Source organism: Sander vitreus, chromosome 22, assembly GCF_031162955.1.
Source record: "Sander vitreus isolate 19-12246 chromosome 22, sanVit1, whole genome shotgun sequence".
NCBI classification, from domain to species: Eukaryota; Metazoa; Chordata; class Actinopteri; order Perciformes; family Percidae; genus Sander; species Sander vitreus.
The window spans coordinates 23,755,073-23,772,082 of NC_135876.1; the positions used below are offsets into that span (position 1 = coordinate 23,755,073).

The following is a 17,010-nucleotide window of genomic DNA, read 5'->3' on the forward strand; positions in this document are numbered from 1 at the left end:
CCACTCGCTTAAACCTTTTACTATTTCTGTCCACTCCTTTTCTACAAATCTTTTGTTAAATGTCCCTCCCTCTCTCCCTCTCAATCTTTCTAGAAATTGATCCTTACTGTAAGTGAAGCCACCACCTCTCCTCTCCTCCCTCCCTCCTTACCTCTCACAACAATCCCTCCCTCGTTCAGTCAGTCCCTCCTTCACTCTGCATTCAGAGCTCCTTCTCTCCGTCTTCACCTCCATCCATTTCTCTCTAGGTCTCTGTGGTCCTAAGAAGGATGCTGCCCTGCAGACTCCTGGCTCTGCTGGGGCTCCTCGGGCTCTGCAAAGGTAAGAAAAACACAAACTATTCTGTTCATTCATCTTTAACTTGTGCTCAAATGTGCTTACAGGTCCGTACTTATCTTTGCAAGAAACTAACCCAAAATATAATAAATAAAGTTTGTGTAACTGCAGAAACAGCTAAGTGAAGTGTAGGAAAAGATTATTTAAAGTCACCTTCATCTGTTCGACTTTTAAGTTTATGGTAAAGCCTGCTATTTCTGTCTGGTGGTATGGAAGTAAATATACACCAGGTCTCTCTCGCTCTCTCTCACACACACAAACACAAACACACACACACACACACACACACGTATGTGTGTTTGGGGCTGGATTGGAGCCATTTTGTGTTCAGGGTGGGCGGGTGGTAAAGGGGATGAGGTGTTTTTTTATAGCAGCCTGATCCTATTGAGGGCAGTGTCGCACTCCTGTGTGCTAATTGCATAGCGAGGATCGCCACCCGCCAAAGAGGGAACTACCGGGGGCCTTGATGCTAAATGCTAACCAGCCTGTTTTTTTTGCAGCTACACTGTGACGTTTGCAGAACAACAAGATAGTTTGGCTGTCATGATAGAGCACAATACTTGCTTTGTTCCTGAGAGTTAGATGAGAAAATGTTCATGTCTGTACAGAGATTGATACGGGAGGCGATTAGCTTAGCTTAGCATAAAGATGGAAACATGGGGAAACAGCAAGCCTGGCTCTACCTAAAGTTTAAAACAAATCTGCCTACCAGCCACTCTAAAACTCACTATTTAAACATGTTATAGCTTGTTAGTTTAAACCGTATAAAAACCAAAAAGTAAAGATGATAATTTGTGGTTTTACAGGGAGGTATGTGTACAACTTTGTTTCCTCTGACAGGGAGAGGAAGCGATTCATTTAAGATTTTACTGATCACTTTGAAAGCTCTTCATAGCCTCAAACCCTCGTATATCTCCTGACCTCCTGGTACCGTATACGCCGGCGGTAGGTACCTTGAGATCCACGGGCAGAAGTCTTTGTTATGTTCCAAAGGCCCAGCTAAAAAATGAAGGAAGTGTTTACAGTCGGGGCCCCGAGGCTCTGGAAAGATCTGCCCGAGGATATTAGGTCAGCGGAGTCAGTGGTACACCTTTTAAGTCCTTTCTTAAAACATACTTTTATCCAAGAGTCTTTCCTGATTTTATTTGAGCTTAAACCTCCTTTGAACTGTCTTTTATTTATTCCTATTCTAAACCACATTGTACAGGTTTTTATACACCAAATGGTTTTTATTTGCTGCTAAGTACGACCCCCAAGGTGTATTTCAGCAAGCTTTAAAATATGTCATGAAACATTTTCAACTTGCGCAGACGTATATATTTCGCCCCGGAGAAAACAAACGACTTGTTGGAGGATGTCTGTCTTTTATTAATATCTAACCAAAAAAGAAAGACAAATACACCCGTCAGTCGGGATTAACTGGTGAGAAAACAACCACCACCAACCTGTCTTCAACCTGGATTTTACAGTATTCAGGCTGAAGACACTTTAAATAGGCTAAAGAGACTCTTTGTTAGCCAGACTACTAGCCTAATCCTCACATCATTGAGCTAAAAAGGTCCAGCAGACACTGAATGTCACTTAGCAGACAAAGAGTTGATCCCAGCATTTCCAGTCAGACAGCGTGAAGCTTTTACTCGAGACCTTAGACTTTTAAACCTGTGAAGAGGATACAAAGTGAGCAGAGGTTAAGTGGGTCAGAGGTGGAAACATGTCAGCAAACATTCAGATAAAAGGGGTCTGGCTACGTCTGTCATAGTTAGATAACTCCTCTGTTACAGACTTTAGTAGATTTCTGCTGACAGAATTACACATTTACAGTTTTGTCTGATGATAAACAACTTATAGAAACAAAACACCAAAATGCTCGCTTATTCTGTCAGGAAACATTTTCTTGTGCAGACGTATATTCGCCTCAATTTTCACCGACCTGGGCAACATAGAGGGCTCTATTTTAACGATCTAAGCGCACGGCGTGAAGCGCCTGGCACAGGTGTGTTTAGGGTGTGTCCAAATCCACTTTTGCTAGTTTAACAGCAGAAAAAAAGGGTCCGTTCGCCAGGCGTATGGTTCAAAAGGGTTGTACTTAGTGTCTTCATTAATTCATAGGTGTGTTTTGGGTGTAACATGCAATAAACCAATCAGAGATCATCTCCCATTCCCTTTAAAAGCCAGGCGCGTTTGGACCTTGGCACATTGCTATTATGATGGAGGATTTGCACCGTAATATTTTTATTTTTAATCTTCTGCATGTGTGTGTGCTGCTGTGCGTCCCTGTGTGTGTAACAAGCATAGTGTGCACGCGCTGTGCATGAGCCTAAGACCATTTTACTAATGCTCTGTTAAAATAACAATGAAATGCTGCGTTATTGACTTCAGACCAGGTTTTTGTTGGTCAATGGCACGATCACTTCCCGCTGCCTCAAGATAGCAATAAGCCCAGAATGCACCTGAACACACCTCCCTGTAAGACCAGCACGCCCATGGGGGCAAAGATGGATGCAGGTGCATTTGCTATTTAATCGACGCGGGCGCTGGACGGGAAATTGACAACAGCATCGGTCTTAAAGTAAAAAGACACTTGCGTCGGGCTTTGTGCTGCACCGGCCCAGAGTCTCTTCAGCCATCTTCCAAAGCTCATAAACCTTTACATTGGTCATTTTAATAAAAGAAAGTGTTTAGATATGTTTAGTTAGCATCTGGAAGATGATTACACATCAGATACATGTACCAGGTTTGTTATTTTCAGTCCAGAAAGTAAGAATAGTACATGATAGATAGAATAAATGTTCAGAAATCTTTAAGGAAGCTGAGAGCGTTGTTTTATGTATCTTGTTTTCTCGTAATAACAAAATTATTTTCAAAATAGGCATATACTTATTTTTTTAAAGTAAGTGCTGTAGTACAACTAGCAGGAGACAAGTTATAATTGAAGTAAGTTTGGAGACACTACCTTATTTAATCATTAAATTAATAAATATTTTTGTATCTCTTTTCGGTGTTGTAGTTTGTAGACGGTCCCTAAACACTCGCCTTGCCGTCTCAACACGGGAATTAAACAGAGCTGAATTAGCACAACTTTTATGCATTTCTTTCACATCTCCTGCAGTCAGATTCACTGTGTTCACTCAGAAGGAATCAGTTCACACGGGTAGGCACTTTTAATGACATCTCGAATATGTTAAGAGGCTAAAAGCCTGTTTAAAACCTGCCCTGTTTCAGCCTCCTGGGTGCTAACGCTAGCAGGAGGATAACACGGTGTAGGCAACACCGATTGTTTTCGTTTTTCTCAATACTGACAGCACTATGTGACAACAACAGAGCTACGTGTTGAAATTGACCGGAATTCTCCTTTAATCTTTTTCTACTTTTCCTTTGATTTTATTGTTTTATTTCAGTGTGTATTTATATATTTATTTACCCGGTATATCAAGTGTCTCAGGCACAGAGATGTCCCTTATCTTTTCTGATCTTTAGTTATTAACTCAAGAGGACGAGAGAACAGAGGGTTTTGCTCTAAACCCGACTCAGAGTCCTAAAGTCGTAAAGTTTCTTCCCCTTCCTGCAGATGAGATGATGTGAAATGACCAACATGTAGAGCAGCTTTAATATAATCTCTCAGCTCTTGTTCGGTTCTAACACACCATATCTTCTGTGTTGTGCTTCCAGCAATGGGGGAATATAATTAAGTACATTTACTCAAGTACTGTACTTAAGTACAAATTTGAGGTACATACTTTCCTTTAGTCTTTTCATGCCACTTTCTATTTCTACTCCGCTACATTTCAGAGAGAAATATTGTACTTCTTACTCCACTACAATAATCTGACAGGTTTAGTTACTTTACAAATTAAGATGTTTGCACACAAAACACATGTAGTTTATAAAATATGACGTTTAATTATAAATGAAACTACCCAACAATATAACCAATCCAGCTGAAATGATTAGACCATTAAACACATTAAACTATTTGGATCGTTTCCAGTTTCTAAAATGGGAGGATTTTTCTGCATTGAGTACTTTTACTTTTAATACTTTAAGTACATTTACAGATATTTACATACTTTACTTAAAGTACACCATCTTTTCACCCTGTGTGTTGAGCTCTCTGTTTTAGCTACAGAGTGAGACATCTCACTTCTGTTCCATCTTTGTTGGGAGTCGCACATGCTCAGTAGCTAGGTAAGGACTACTAGCCAGTCAGAAGCAGAGTATGAGGGCGTGCCCTGACAGTACCTAGGTAAGGACTACTAGCCAGTCAGAAGTAGAGTATGAGGGCGTGCCCTGACAGTACCTAGGTAAGGACTACTAGCCAGTCAGAAGTAGAGTATGAGGGCGTGCCCTGACAGTACCTAGGTAAGGACTACTAGCCAGTCAGAAGCAGAGTATGATGGTGTGCCTTGACAGTAGCTAAGTAAGGACTACTAGCCAGTCAGAAGCAGAGTATGAGGGCGTGCCCTGACATTACCTAGGTAAGGACTACTAGCCAGTCAGAAGCAGAGTATGAGGGCGTGCCCTGACAGTACCTAGGTAAGGACTACTAGCCAGTCAGAAGCAGAGTATGAGGGCGTGCCCTGACAGTACCTAGGTAAGGACTACTAGCCAGTCAGAAGCAGAGTATGAGGGCGTGCTAGCTAGCAGCTAGGCAAGCATTATAACGTGTGTTACAAAGTGACCACGTTTGTCTCTGAAGTAAAGGCTGGACTACAATAGAGCTGTTTGGAGCAGTTTGTGAACAGTGTTTTCTGTTGGAGATGGTAAGTCCCTTTGGGGGGGACTTCGGGCTTTTTCACTTTGTAAACCTATAACATGCACAAAAAAGATATATAACACAATAAAGGAAAGGGGAAAGCCAAAAAGCATAATATGAGCACTTTAAGTAACATTTTCAATGTAGGATTGTAGGATGTAGGATGCTTGTAACGGAGTATTTTTACAGTGTGGTATTCGTACTTTTACTGAAGTGAAGGACCTGAATATTTCTTCCACCACCAGGTCAGGAGGAGAGCGGGACGGGCGAGTCCTGCGACAACTTCACAGACCTCAACCTGTCCCACTGCTTCATCGGAACCGTCCTGTACGTGAGGCTGCTGCTCTACACGCGCTCCAACCTCGACTGTGGCCGCGAGCTCAACCACCATCGCCTGTCCTCCCAGCCGCTCTTCGACCTGTCGCGCCCCACCGCCTTCGTCATCCACGGCTACCGGCCCACAGGAGCGCCCCCCATCTGGATCGACCACATAGTCCACCTGCTGGCCGAGCAGGAGGACATGAATGTCATCGTGGTGGACTGGAACAAGGGGGCGGCCAACCTCAACTACTTCACCGCCGTGACCAACACCAGGAAGGCGGCTTACAACCTGACCAGCTTCATCCTGACCATGCAGGTGAGACGCTAGGGCTGTAAATAAATCACGGCTGCAGCTCCAGCGATCACAAAATCAGAGTAATCAAGAAAAATTTATTATTTTGCACATTACGTTTTGCAAGTAACGTCTTTTTTTGTCTTGTGTTATGAATGAGAAAAAAAAGTTTAAACTATTAAAGTGCTCATATTATGTGTTTTGGATTTTAACCTTTCCTTTATTGTGTTATATATCTTTTTTGTGCATGTTATATGTAGGTTTACAAAGTGAAAAAGTCCAAAGTCCACCCCAAAGGGACTTACTATCTCCAACAGAAAACACTGTTCACAAACTGCTCCAAACAGCTCTATTGTAGTCCAGCCTTTACTTCAGAGACAAACGTGGTCACTTTGGAACACACGTTATAATGCTCGCCTAGCTGCTAGCATGGCACGCCCTCATACTCTGCTTCTGACTGGCTAGTAGTCCTTACCTAGGTACTGTCAGGGCACGCCCTCATACTCTTCTTCTGACTGGCTAGTAGTCCTTACCTAGGTACTGTCAGGGCACGCCCTCATACTCTTCTTCTGACTGGCTAGTAGTCCTTACCTAGGTACTGTCAGGGCACGCCCTCATACTCTGCTTCTGACTGGCTAGTAGTCCTTACCTAGCTGCTGAGCATGTGTGACTCCCAACAAAGATGGAACAGAAGTGAGAGGTCTCACTCTGTAGCTAAAACAGAGAGCTCAACACACAGGGTGAAAAGAAGAGCTGCAGCAATATGCAGTACAACAAAAATATGGTGTTTTTTGAAAATTAAACCATGTAAACCTATTCTGGTTCAACCTCTAAATTACTATTATGAACCTGAAAATGAGCATAATATGAGCACTTTAAGGGATGACGGTATATGATGGTGCAGTGGATGTGACACATGCCTTTGGTGTGAGAGATCTGGGTTTGATTCCCACTGTGATACATCAACCAATGTGTCCCTGAGCAAGACACTTAACCCATAGTTGCTCCAGAGGAGGGCGGCCTCTGACATATGTAGCAATTGTAAGTCGCTTTGGATAAAAGCGTTAGCTAAATGACATGTAATGTAATGATATCTCACAGTTCCAGGTCTTTTCAGTTTCACTGTTTTTTAGGTTCAATAAATGAAACATCCTTGCAAAAGTCAATGAGTAGTCGTGTTAAATAATCGTAATTATATTGACCAAAATAATTGTGATTATGATTTTTTCCATAATCAAGCAGCCCTATGAGATGAGACACTTCTGTATATTTTCCTTGATAATGAGAGTGAGGAACACACAGAAAATGAAGTCTGCAGCTCTATGGAGCTTTTCAGCCTCTTTTAGTTCCTAGTTTTAAGTTTAGTTTTACTGTTTGCTTCAGTCTCAATATATTTCATTTCCCAAAAAAATACAGACACCGATACAGTTAGAGACTATCTGGTGAACATAGTGGAACATTTAGCAGCTAAGAGACAGAGATTTCAGATATTTATTGCATTTACATTCATCAGATGGATACAAACCCAACCGCAAAGGGATGATTGTGTTGCTATGTGTCTACTGGATGTGGAAATCAAAACTTTTAAAAACTTTTTAAAGTGAAAACATGTTTGTTTGGGTGTTTTTCAGCCTGTTGTTGACTTCAGACAAACCAAACTTATGTACGCAGCCAGGACAAAACACCCATTATTATATAGAGCAAGTTTCTATGTTATCACTAGCTATACCACAGATTATATTACCATATTACCAGGCTCATCTTGGCTTACCAAGATGAGAACTAAAAGACAAATAAAACAAAAAGTGTACCTTGAATATGACGGTGATTTTTTTTTTTAATGTTGTGTGTCTGCAGGAGGAAGGAGCCTCTCTGAGTTCAGTGCACCTCATCGGCGTCAGTCTGGGAGCTCACCTGGCTGGATTTGTAGGAGCAAACCTGAAGGGAAAGATTGGACGAATCACAGGTACGTTGAAAAAAAACATTGGAGATTGTGTCATTAAAACATTTCTTGCAGGCTGAAAAACAGCAGAGAAGCACAACTTACTTCCTTAAATTACAAACGCAAACAACTCTTGTGAAGTTCTGAATAAAACTGGAGTATGTACTGGACATGCAAATACATTCTGGTTGAAGTTATTGTTAATTTTGCGGTACTACTCACAACCTGCCAAATGAGGTTTACTTTGATGTAAGTAGATTTGTACGCAGATACATCTTACGAAAACATCAGGAAAGCTGGGTTTGGTAACAAAATGTAAAGTTTAATAAGGTCCTGAGTTAAGCCTCCGTCCTCCTTCCTTCCAGGCCTGGACCCAGCCGGGCCGATGTTTACCAGCGCCACACCGGAGGAGAGGCTGGACCCCTCAGACGCCATGTTTGTGGACGTGCTTCACACCGACATGAACTGTGAGCATCTGACTTACATTTACCGATAATAACTAAACAGAGAGACACAGAGCTTCTTCTTTTCCATTGTCTGATTTTTCACAGACGCACACACACACACACACACACACACACAAACACACACACACACACACACACACAACCACACACGTACAAGATTTTAAAATGGTATAAAATCTTGTACATAAATTTACATTACCTTTAATCTCAAGGCTCATCAGACCTATCTCACCTGTCAACAGCTACAACCCTTTATACTTAAAGCTAGGGTGATTTATTTTCCACAGTCTTGGATAAATCAATGATTAGCAGCAACACTGATTTTGATGTATTGCATCAAAATCAATGTTGATCTACTCTGAACTCGGCCTAAATGTAGCAGCAGTGCCTCTAGTGGAAACCAGGAAAATAGCATGAATTTGCCTCACAGAGCAGATACAGTGGAGCTCATAAGTTTATGAACCCATGCTAAAGTTGACTAAAAAGAGGAATAAAAAAATCATCTTTTGGAAATTGATCGTAATGCCTTAATTAAAAAAATGAGGAAAAATCCAAAATTTAAGGACACCAATTTTCAAGGGGCATAAGTCAGTACACCCCTATGCTAAATTCCCATAGAGACTGGCAGATGTTTATGTTTAAAGGCCAGTTATTTCATGGATCCAGGATACTATGCATCCTGATAAAGTTCCCTTGGTCCCCACATCATCACATACCCTTCACCATACCCCCACATCATCACATACCCTTCACCATACCCCCCACATCATCACATCCCCTTCACCATACCCCCACATCATCACATCCCCTTCACCATACCTAGAGATTGGCATGGTTGTATTTCAGTTAGCCTAATAGCTGGTTTGATTTGCATTGAGAGATGATTAAAAAAATATGACTTTATGGAAAGTACCCCATGCCAGTCTCTAGGTATGGTGAAGGGGATGTGATGATGTGGGGGTATGGTGAAGGGTATGTGATGATGGGGGGGTATGGTGAAGGGTATGTGATGATGTGGGGGTATGGTGAAGGGTATGTGATGATGTGGGGGTATGGTGAAGGGGATGTGATGATGTGGGGGTATGGTGAAGGGGATGTGATGATGTGGGGGTATGGTGAAGGGTATGTGATGATGTGGGGGTATGGTGAAGGGGATGAGATGATGTGGGGGTATGGTGAAGGGTATGTGATGATGGGGGGGCCAAGGGAACTTCATCAGGATGCATAGTATCCTGGATCCATGAAATAACTGGCCTTTCAAAATAAAAGTCTGCCTGCCTCTATGGGAATCTAACATAGGGGTGTAGTGACTTATGCCCCCTGTATTTTAAGGAAGAATATTTATTTATTTACGATACATTATTCATTCACAAAGACAATTGGTGTCCTTAAAGGTTGGATTTTTCCTCATTATTTTAATTAAGGCATTAAGATCAATTTCCAAAAGATGATTTTTTTTATTCCTCTTTTTAGTCAACTTTAGCATGAGTTCATAAACTTATGAGCTCCACTGTAACTATCATTTTGAAGCCAAGGTCCGATAAGTGAAAGCCTGAAATAATAAAATGATTTTATGCTGTAATGGCTTTGGGATCAAAAAGTGTTTTATGAATGCACTTTAACGACAACATTTTTAGTCCATTAGGGTCTGAGTGTCTTTTTTGTTAAATACATTAATTTGGTAATGTAATAATAATAATTTATATAATAATTTAGTTAATTATAGACTTATAGGAGCTGAGGTTCAACTTCCAAAATAAAATCAATAAATCACACCCTAGCCAAAATGCATGCCAAATGCATTAACACAGCCGAAATGATCGAAAGATTAAGTCCTTAATAATGCACAAGAGTTAAGAGACATTTTTAACATGTAATATGTGAATTGTAATATTGAATCTGTGTATTTTTATTGGCAGCATTTGGACTGACAGGAGCTCATGGTCATATTGACTTCTACGCCAACGGTGGAAATGACCAACCAGGGTGTCCCAAAACCATCTTCGCAGGTGAAAACACACACACACACACACACACACACACACACACACACACACACAAAGACACACACAGACAAACAGACACACACATACATATATATATATATATATATATATATATATATATATATATATATATATCATATATATATACATATACATATATATATATATATATATATATATACATATACATATATATATACATACATATGTATATATATACATATATATATATATATATATATATATATATATATCACACTCACTGCAATTTTGTCTCCGACAGGTAAATCTTATTTCGTGTGTGACCACCAGCGCTCTGTGTTTCTGTTCTTGTGCGCTCTGAACCGGACTTGCAGCCTCACGGGTTATCCCTGCTCGTCCTACAGCGACTTCCTGGAAGGCCGCTGTCTGCAGTGCGAGGCCTTTAAACCTGCTTCCTGTCCCGTGCTTGGTAGGTGGTGTAATGATGTTGAAAAGAGCTCTTTTACCTCAACCGACGGAAGCTCAATGTCTGATCACACCTGTGTGGTCTCACCTGCAGGTTACGATTACAACCAGTGGAGGGAGACTCTGCTGCAGCTCGGACAGACCCAAGTCTTCTTCAGCACCACGGCCACGCTGCCCTACAGGAGTGAGTCAAACACATCAAGTCTCGGCAGAAAACATCGTTCGCATAACAGACTTACTGCAACAGTAAGATTTACAAATAATGTAGAAGCAGTAAAATACATGAAGTCCAATCTGAGTCATCATCTGTGGTGAAATGTAACTAAGTACATTTACATTTATTTTAAGTACAAATTTGAGTTACTTGAACTTTGAGTCTTTCCTTTTCATGCTACTTTCTACTTCCACTCCACTACATTTGTCAGCTTTAGTTACTTAAAGTGCTCATATTATGCTTTTTGGCTTTTTCCCTTTCCTTTATTGTGTTATATATCATGTTATAGGTTTACAAACTAAAAAGGCCAAAGGGACTTACTATCTCCAACAGAAAACACTGTTCACAAACTGCTCCAAACAGCTCTATTGTAGTCCAGCCTTTACTTCAGAGACAAACGTGGTCACTTTGGAACACACGTTATAATGCTCACCTAGCTGCTAGTGTGGCACGCCCTCATACTCTGCTTCTGACTGGCTAGTAGTCCTTACCTAGCTACTGTCAGGGCACGCCCTCATACTCTGCTTCTGACTGGCTAGTAGTCCTTACCTAGGTACTGTTAGGGCACGCCCTCATACTCTGCTTCTGACTGGCTAGTAGTACTTACCTAGGTACTGTCAGGGCACGCCCTCATACTCTGCTTCTGACTGGCTAGTAGTACTTACCTAGGTACTGTCAGGGCACGCCCTCATACTCTGCTTCTGACTGGCTAGTAGTACTTACCTAGCTACTGAGCATGTGTGACTCCCAACAAAGATGGAACAGAAGTGAGAGGTCTCACTCTGTAGCTAAAACAGAGAGCTCAACACACAGGGTGAAAAGAGGAGCTGCAGCAATGTGCAGTACAACAAAAATATGGTGTTTTCTGAAAATTAAACCATGTAAACCTACTCTGGTACAACCTCTAAATACAATTATGAACCTGAAAATGAGCAAAATATGAGCACTTTAACAAATTAGGATTTTTACACACACACAAAAAACTACCCAAAAGTTTATACAAGTACAGCTCCGGTAAAACAATTAGACATTTGACAGAATCCTTCAGAATTAGCAATGAAGGATTAGTTCACAACTTTTCAGTCAGGTCAGGTAGCCAACACTGAAACAGGTTTTGACCATTGACCAAAATCAAATTCTGATGGACAAGCCCCCACTTGCCATGACAAAAAAAGGGACATGCACACAACAATGAAACATGTTTAACTTGCTGTAATCATTCTTCCTGTTCATAATGACCAGATTGATGGCCCTGAACAGAGGAATGATGACAGCAACAGTTCATTCAAATTACAAAAGCATATTTTCTCTGAGATTTCTACTTCTACTTACATTGGAGGTGAATTTGTGTCATTTCTTCTGGCAGAGCTGATCTACAGAGTGGACATGGTGACGTGGAACCAGTACCTCCGCTGGGGGGTCGTCTTCATCCGGCTGCACAGTGGCAGAAACTTCACCGAGGTCCGACTCGACCAGTAAGTCTGTCAGTGAAACACCTGAAATACCAGTGTCATCTGCTAGGCCATGATCACACGTGGCGTCTTTTTTGACAAGAAAAGGTTGACTAAGAAGAAGCTGGTAGCGTTTTGGTCCCAAAAAGCAGCCAAGAGCGTATTTTGTTGCTATAACAACAGCTACTGCTACAGTGTCCAAAAGTGCCATTATATGTGGAGCGGTGCTAGATAAAACAAAGCAGTCGCGGGATCTAGAGAATGAACAGAGAGGCAGAGCGGAAAAGAAAAGTTGAACTTTTTTCAACTTCAAGCAGACGCTCTGAGCTGCAGAAACAAACGTTGGCGGTGGTGTTTAAAAAAGCGCTAAAGACTTTTTTGAAAACACAGTTTACTCCACAGTAGAGCTGGGCGATATGGCAAAAATCAAATTTTTGACAAAATACCTCAATGTCGATATTGTGGCGATATTGTAGTGTGATTATTGGTGCTTTCACAAAATATTAACACAATGAGTTTTGATAAATAATCACCAATAATGTGGATACAATGACTAAATGGGTAAAGGCAAATAATAGAAAAGCTAGAACAGTCTGGTAAGTTCAGAAAAATGACATCACTTTACTGTAACGCAGCCTTTAAAACCAGGAAAAGACCACTTGTGTCATATCACGATATCCAAAATGTAAGATGATATCTAGTCTCATTTATCGATGTCGATATAATATTGATATATTGCCCAGCCCTACTCCACAGTGTTGGTGACTTTTGCCACTGAAAGTCTCAGAGGGGTTGCTAGTTAAAAGTTAGTTAGATGCGTGCACTCAATATTTACCACGCTCTTTTGCTTGTGATATAACATGTATTCATCCAAAACAAACAACGGGTACTAGAGCCCGACCGATGAAGGATTATTAAGGCCGATGTCGATACAAATATTTGGTGATTTAAAAATCCGATATTCCGATATATATTTAAAAAATAAAGAAATCCATAAACGCGTAACAAAACATAAACAGATTTCCCTAACATTAGTTATTTGAGTCGTCACTAAAATAATATGATAATGCAGTTTAAAAATAAACTTGTTTTATTGTCACAACAGAACAGAGGAACATCAACATATATTAACGTTCTGATAAATAAAATGTATAAAAATACAAACTTAAGATATGAAAATTAAAGTCCTTTGAACAAAAACACAATAACAACAAAAATCAAAGTGTTGCCAACAGGGACGTTGTAGAGCGCCCTCTGGTGGACAGACTACGCAACTCATAACATGGTTGAAGGGTGTTTTGTCCGTTTTCATTTTATTTTTTAATTATTCATTCATCGGCCATTATAAATGCCGATACCAATAGTTTGGAAAATGCCTAATATTATCCAATAACAAATTATCCAGAACGGGTATATTCTACATGACACGACACATTCTATAAACTGTATGCTCATCCAGTGACAATCACCTGCACCTGTGCTGGAGAGCTCAGCTATATTGCTGCCAATGCGCCGCTACCCAGTGTGCAAAACATCATATTGACACACACATAATTGTAATGGCTGTAACACAGGATTATACTGTAAAACAGACGCTGGCAGCTTGAAGAAAGACGCCAAGTGGGAACATTGCCTTAGAACATCTCCACCAAACATTCTCCTCTCTGCTCGCAGGAAGCTCCTCCGGTTCGAGCAGTACACCTCCACGCGGCTGCTGGCCCAGTTCGATGACGATCTGCAGCAGGTCCAGAAGATCTCGATGCGCATCAACACCGGCAACGTGATCGGCCCGCGGTACAAAATCAGGCTGCTGCGAATCCGCTTCACGCCGCTGGAGCGTCCTGAGAGGTCAGTCCTGAACCTGCGGCGCTGTAGGGCTGCAACTAACCATTACTTCCGCTGTCGTTCAATCTGTCCATTATTTTCTCAATTAATCGATTAGTTGTTCGGTCTATAAAATGTCAGAAAATGGTGAAAAAATGTCCATCAGTTTCCCAAAACGCCCGAGATGACGTCCTCAAATGTCTTGTTTTGTCCACAACTCTTTACTTTACTGTCACAGAGGAGAGAAGACACTAGAACATATTCACATTTAACAAGCTGGAATGAGAGATTTTTGTTTCATAAAAAAATAACTCAAAAGTAATTTAATTGTTGACTAATCAATTAATCTTTGCAACTCTACAGTTTTGTTTGTTAAAGTTTTAGCTGATTGTTTTACAAATACTGTTAACAATAATAATGTTCAGTGCACCGAGTCATGATAATTAAATGGCTAACAGTTAATTAAACTCCACAAATTTAAGAGCTTTCTTGGTAGTGCACAAAACTGCTGTACCTTCAATTTTTTGGTAATTAATAAGTAAGATATCGGAGTACTTCCTCCACCACTGACCAACAGCCCAAGACTCAAAGTTTGTACGTTTTCTGTCACATAAGAGAAAGAAAAGCAAGCAAACAGAGAGACTGGACCTAGATTATGTTATCAATCAGTTATCAAAATATTTTCTGATTAATTTCCTGTCAAAAGCCTCTATGAATAATGGACTAATTGTGTTCTTCCTTCCTCTCTGTCAGGCCTTTAATGTGCCGCTTTGACATCATCCTGGAAGAGAACATGGAGGTGGCGTTTCGTCCTTTACCCTGCAGCTCTCGCCTTTGACTCCCCAACCGGACCCGCATCTTCTTCTACGGAAACTCATTTAACTCAGCCAAACCCAGACGTCTCCTGGGTTCCGCAGGGTCTCCTGGCCCCCAGGGGGCCCCGCAGGAGGAGCTGCAGCCTCCATACTGGACGATAAAGACGACTCGACTGGTGCTGTGGATTAACTCCTGGTTACTGGAAAATCTACATATGGCCACGTACGATTGAAGCCACCAAGCCTGTCTCTGCTGGTGCTGGTGATGGGATTTTTGGAGAGCTGATACGAGTGTTAATCTGTGAGATCCGGTAACACAGCAACAAGATTTGTAACGAGATTAAGGAATAAGATGCAGCAGGAGAGACGTCACAGTCTCTCTTCATCTCTGGCTGCATTTACACAATCAAACACGTAACTGCAGAGAAACACTCTGTACTCTCTGTGTTCCTGTCGATAAAGGGATAGTCGAGATCTGTTGAAGTGGGGTTGTATAAGATACTTATCTATTAGGGCTGGGTATCGCCAATGAGTTCCCGAATCGATTCCGATTCAAAAGGTCCCGATTCTGTTACATTTCTGATTCGATATCAGTTAGGTTAGGAACATTTCAGTTACAATACCAATATAGCTTAAATATAAAAGAGATTCTTAGAGATCTTCTGCTGTAATTTAATTAACCTGCACCAGGTTAATGTTTACATTAAGAATTGATCCCCCAAAAGTTTTTTTAAAGTACTTCTTTACTTAAAGGACAATTCCGGCGCAAAATCATTAATGAGGGGTTAATAACACCTGTACCAAGTCGACTGTTCTCTGGGATCTGTTTTCATGCTAATCCAATGTGTCTCTGGCTTGAAACAAGCTAGCGCGAACGCTGATTAGCTGCTAACGCTATGCTTTCAGGGCCCTGGTAAAGTAAAAAGAAATCTCTATTTCTACATCAACAAGGCTCAAAATAGCACCACACTTCCACGGTAGCATAATGAGGGTCTCTACATGTTAACCGAAGCATTGAGAACTTTGTAAATGTATAGACAGTTTATTAAAAAGATTTTATAAAGCCTGTACCCGTCGCCAGTCGAACCATGAACGCCGTGCAACCAGTAACCAGTAACAGGGCGTTCGAGGTTTGACTGGTCGTTAACTGTTTTCTCAAGATGGCGCCTGGCTGTATACGCGAAGGGTACAGGCTTTATAAACTATCTTTTTAATAAACTGTACACTTACAGAGTATGTAGGGACCCTCATTATGCTACCGTGGAAGTGTGGTGCTATTTTGAGCCTTGTTAGTGGTGTAGAAATAGAGATTTCTTTTTACTCTACCAGGGCCCCAAAAGCATAGCGTTAAGCTAATCAGTGGTTTGCGCTAGCTTGTTTCAAGCCAGAGACGCGTTCGATTAGCATGAAAACAGATCCCAGAGAACGGTCGACTCGGTACACGTTATTAAGCCCTAGGTTCATTTCACTCACATGAAAGCTATTGAAAAGGCATAAAAAGATTGATTTCGGAATTTTATCAATCTATATCAGATCACTTAAACAAAGATTGCTTTTAATTGAAAAATCAATTATTTTTAACCCAGCCCTATAATCCATAGTCAGTGTGTTAGCTACAGCAGATGGCGGTCGGTACGCCCCCGGTTTGGAGAAGCAGGCAGGAGTACTGACACATCAAAATATATATCAGTTTAAGTGTACTCTATATTTAGAATATTTTCACCTCTTCACCTTGCTGTCAGACAGCCCTTTACGACGGGGAACTGAAGCCGTTATCTCTGCTCTCTTCAAAGCCACCAGACTCCTTTGACAAAAACATTCATCAACATAATCTTACCTCTCAGAACACGGAAGTTGCCGCTCTACTGCTGCCTCCATCGGTTAGTTTGATTGCGAGGTAAAACTACTGTTGAGGAGTCCAGGCTTTGAAGAGAGCGGTTTCAGTTCCCCGTCGTAAAGGGCTGTCTGACAGCAAGGTAAAGTGGTGAAAATATCTTTCTGCGTGCATCGTTGAACTAGGGGTGTGTCGAACGACTATTATCTATTATACATATCCCTGAAAATACAGAATGTGAAAATGTATCAAAATAAGCTCGCTAAATAGTTGTGAAATCTTTAAATGGTCTACTTTTGATCAGTTTC

The 17,010-nt window shown here is 41.0% G+C and overlaps 1 protein-coding gene across 1 annotated transcript; it reads left to right on the plus strand.

The window, feature by feature from the left end:
- Window positions 1–202: 202 nt before the first annotated feature.
- Window positions 203–15,757, plus strand: lipib (lipase, member Ib). The gene is made up of 10 exons (XM_078280594.1): window positions 203–321; window positions 5,335–5,726; window positions 7,560–7,668; window positions 8,010–8,111; window positions 10,031–10,120; window positions 10,401–10,568; window positions 10,659–10,748; window positions 12,145–12,253; window positions 13,904–14,077; window positions 14,807–15,757. The coding sequence occupies exons 1-10, from the start codon at window positions 270–272 to the stop codon at window positions 14,889–14,891; spliced, it is 1,371 nt and encodes a 456-aa protein (XP_078136720.1). The 5' UTR covers window positions 203–269; the 3' UTR covers window positions 14,892–15,757.
- The last annotated feature ends 1,253 nt before the right edge of the window (window positions 15,758–17,010 follow it).

Excerpts from the sequence above, each read along its gene's own strand:
- lipib (XM_078280594.1), top strand. The coding sequence starts at position 270 with ATGCTGCCCTGCAGACTCCTGGCTCTGCTGGGGCTCCTCGGGCTCTGC. Across the intron at positions 7,669-8,009 it reads AAAGATTGGACGAATCACAG|GCCTGGACCCAGCCGGGCCG; the intron begins GTACGTTGAAAA and ends CCTTCCTTCCAG. Across the intron at positions 10,569-10,658 it reads TGCTTCCTGTCCCGTGCTTG|GTTACGATTACAACCAGTGG; the intron begins GTAGGTGGTGTA and ends TCTCACCTGCAG.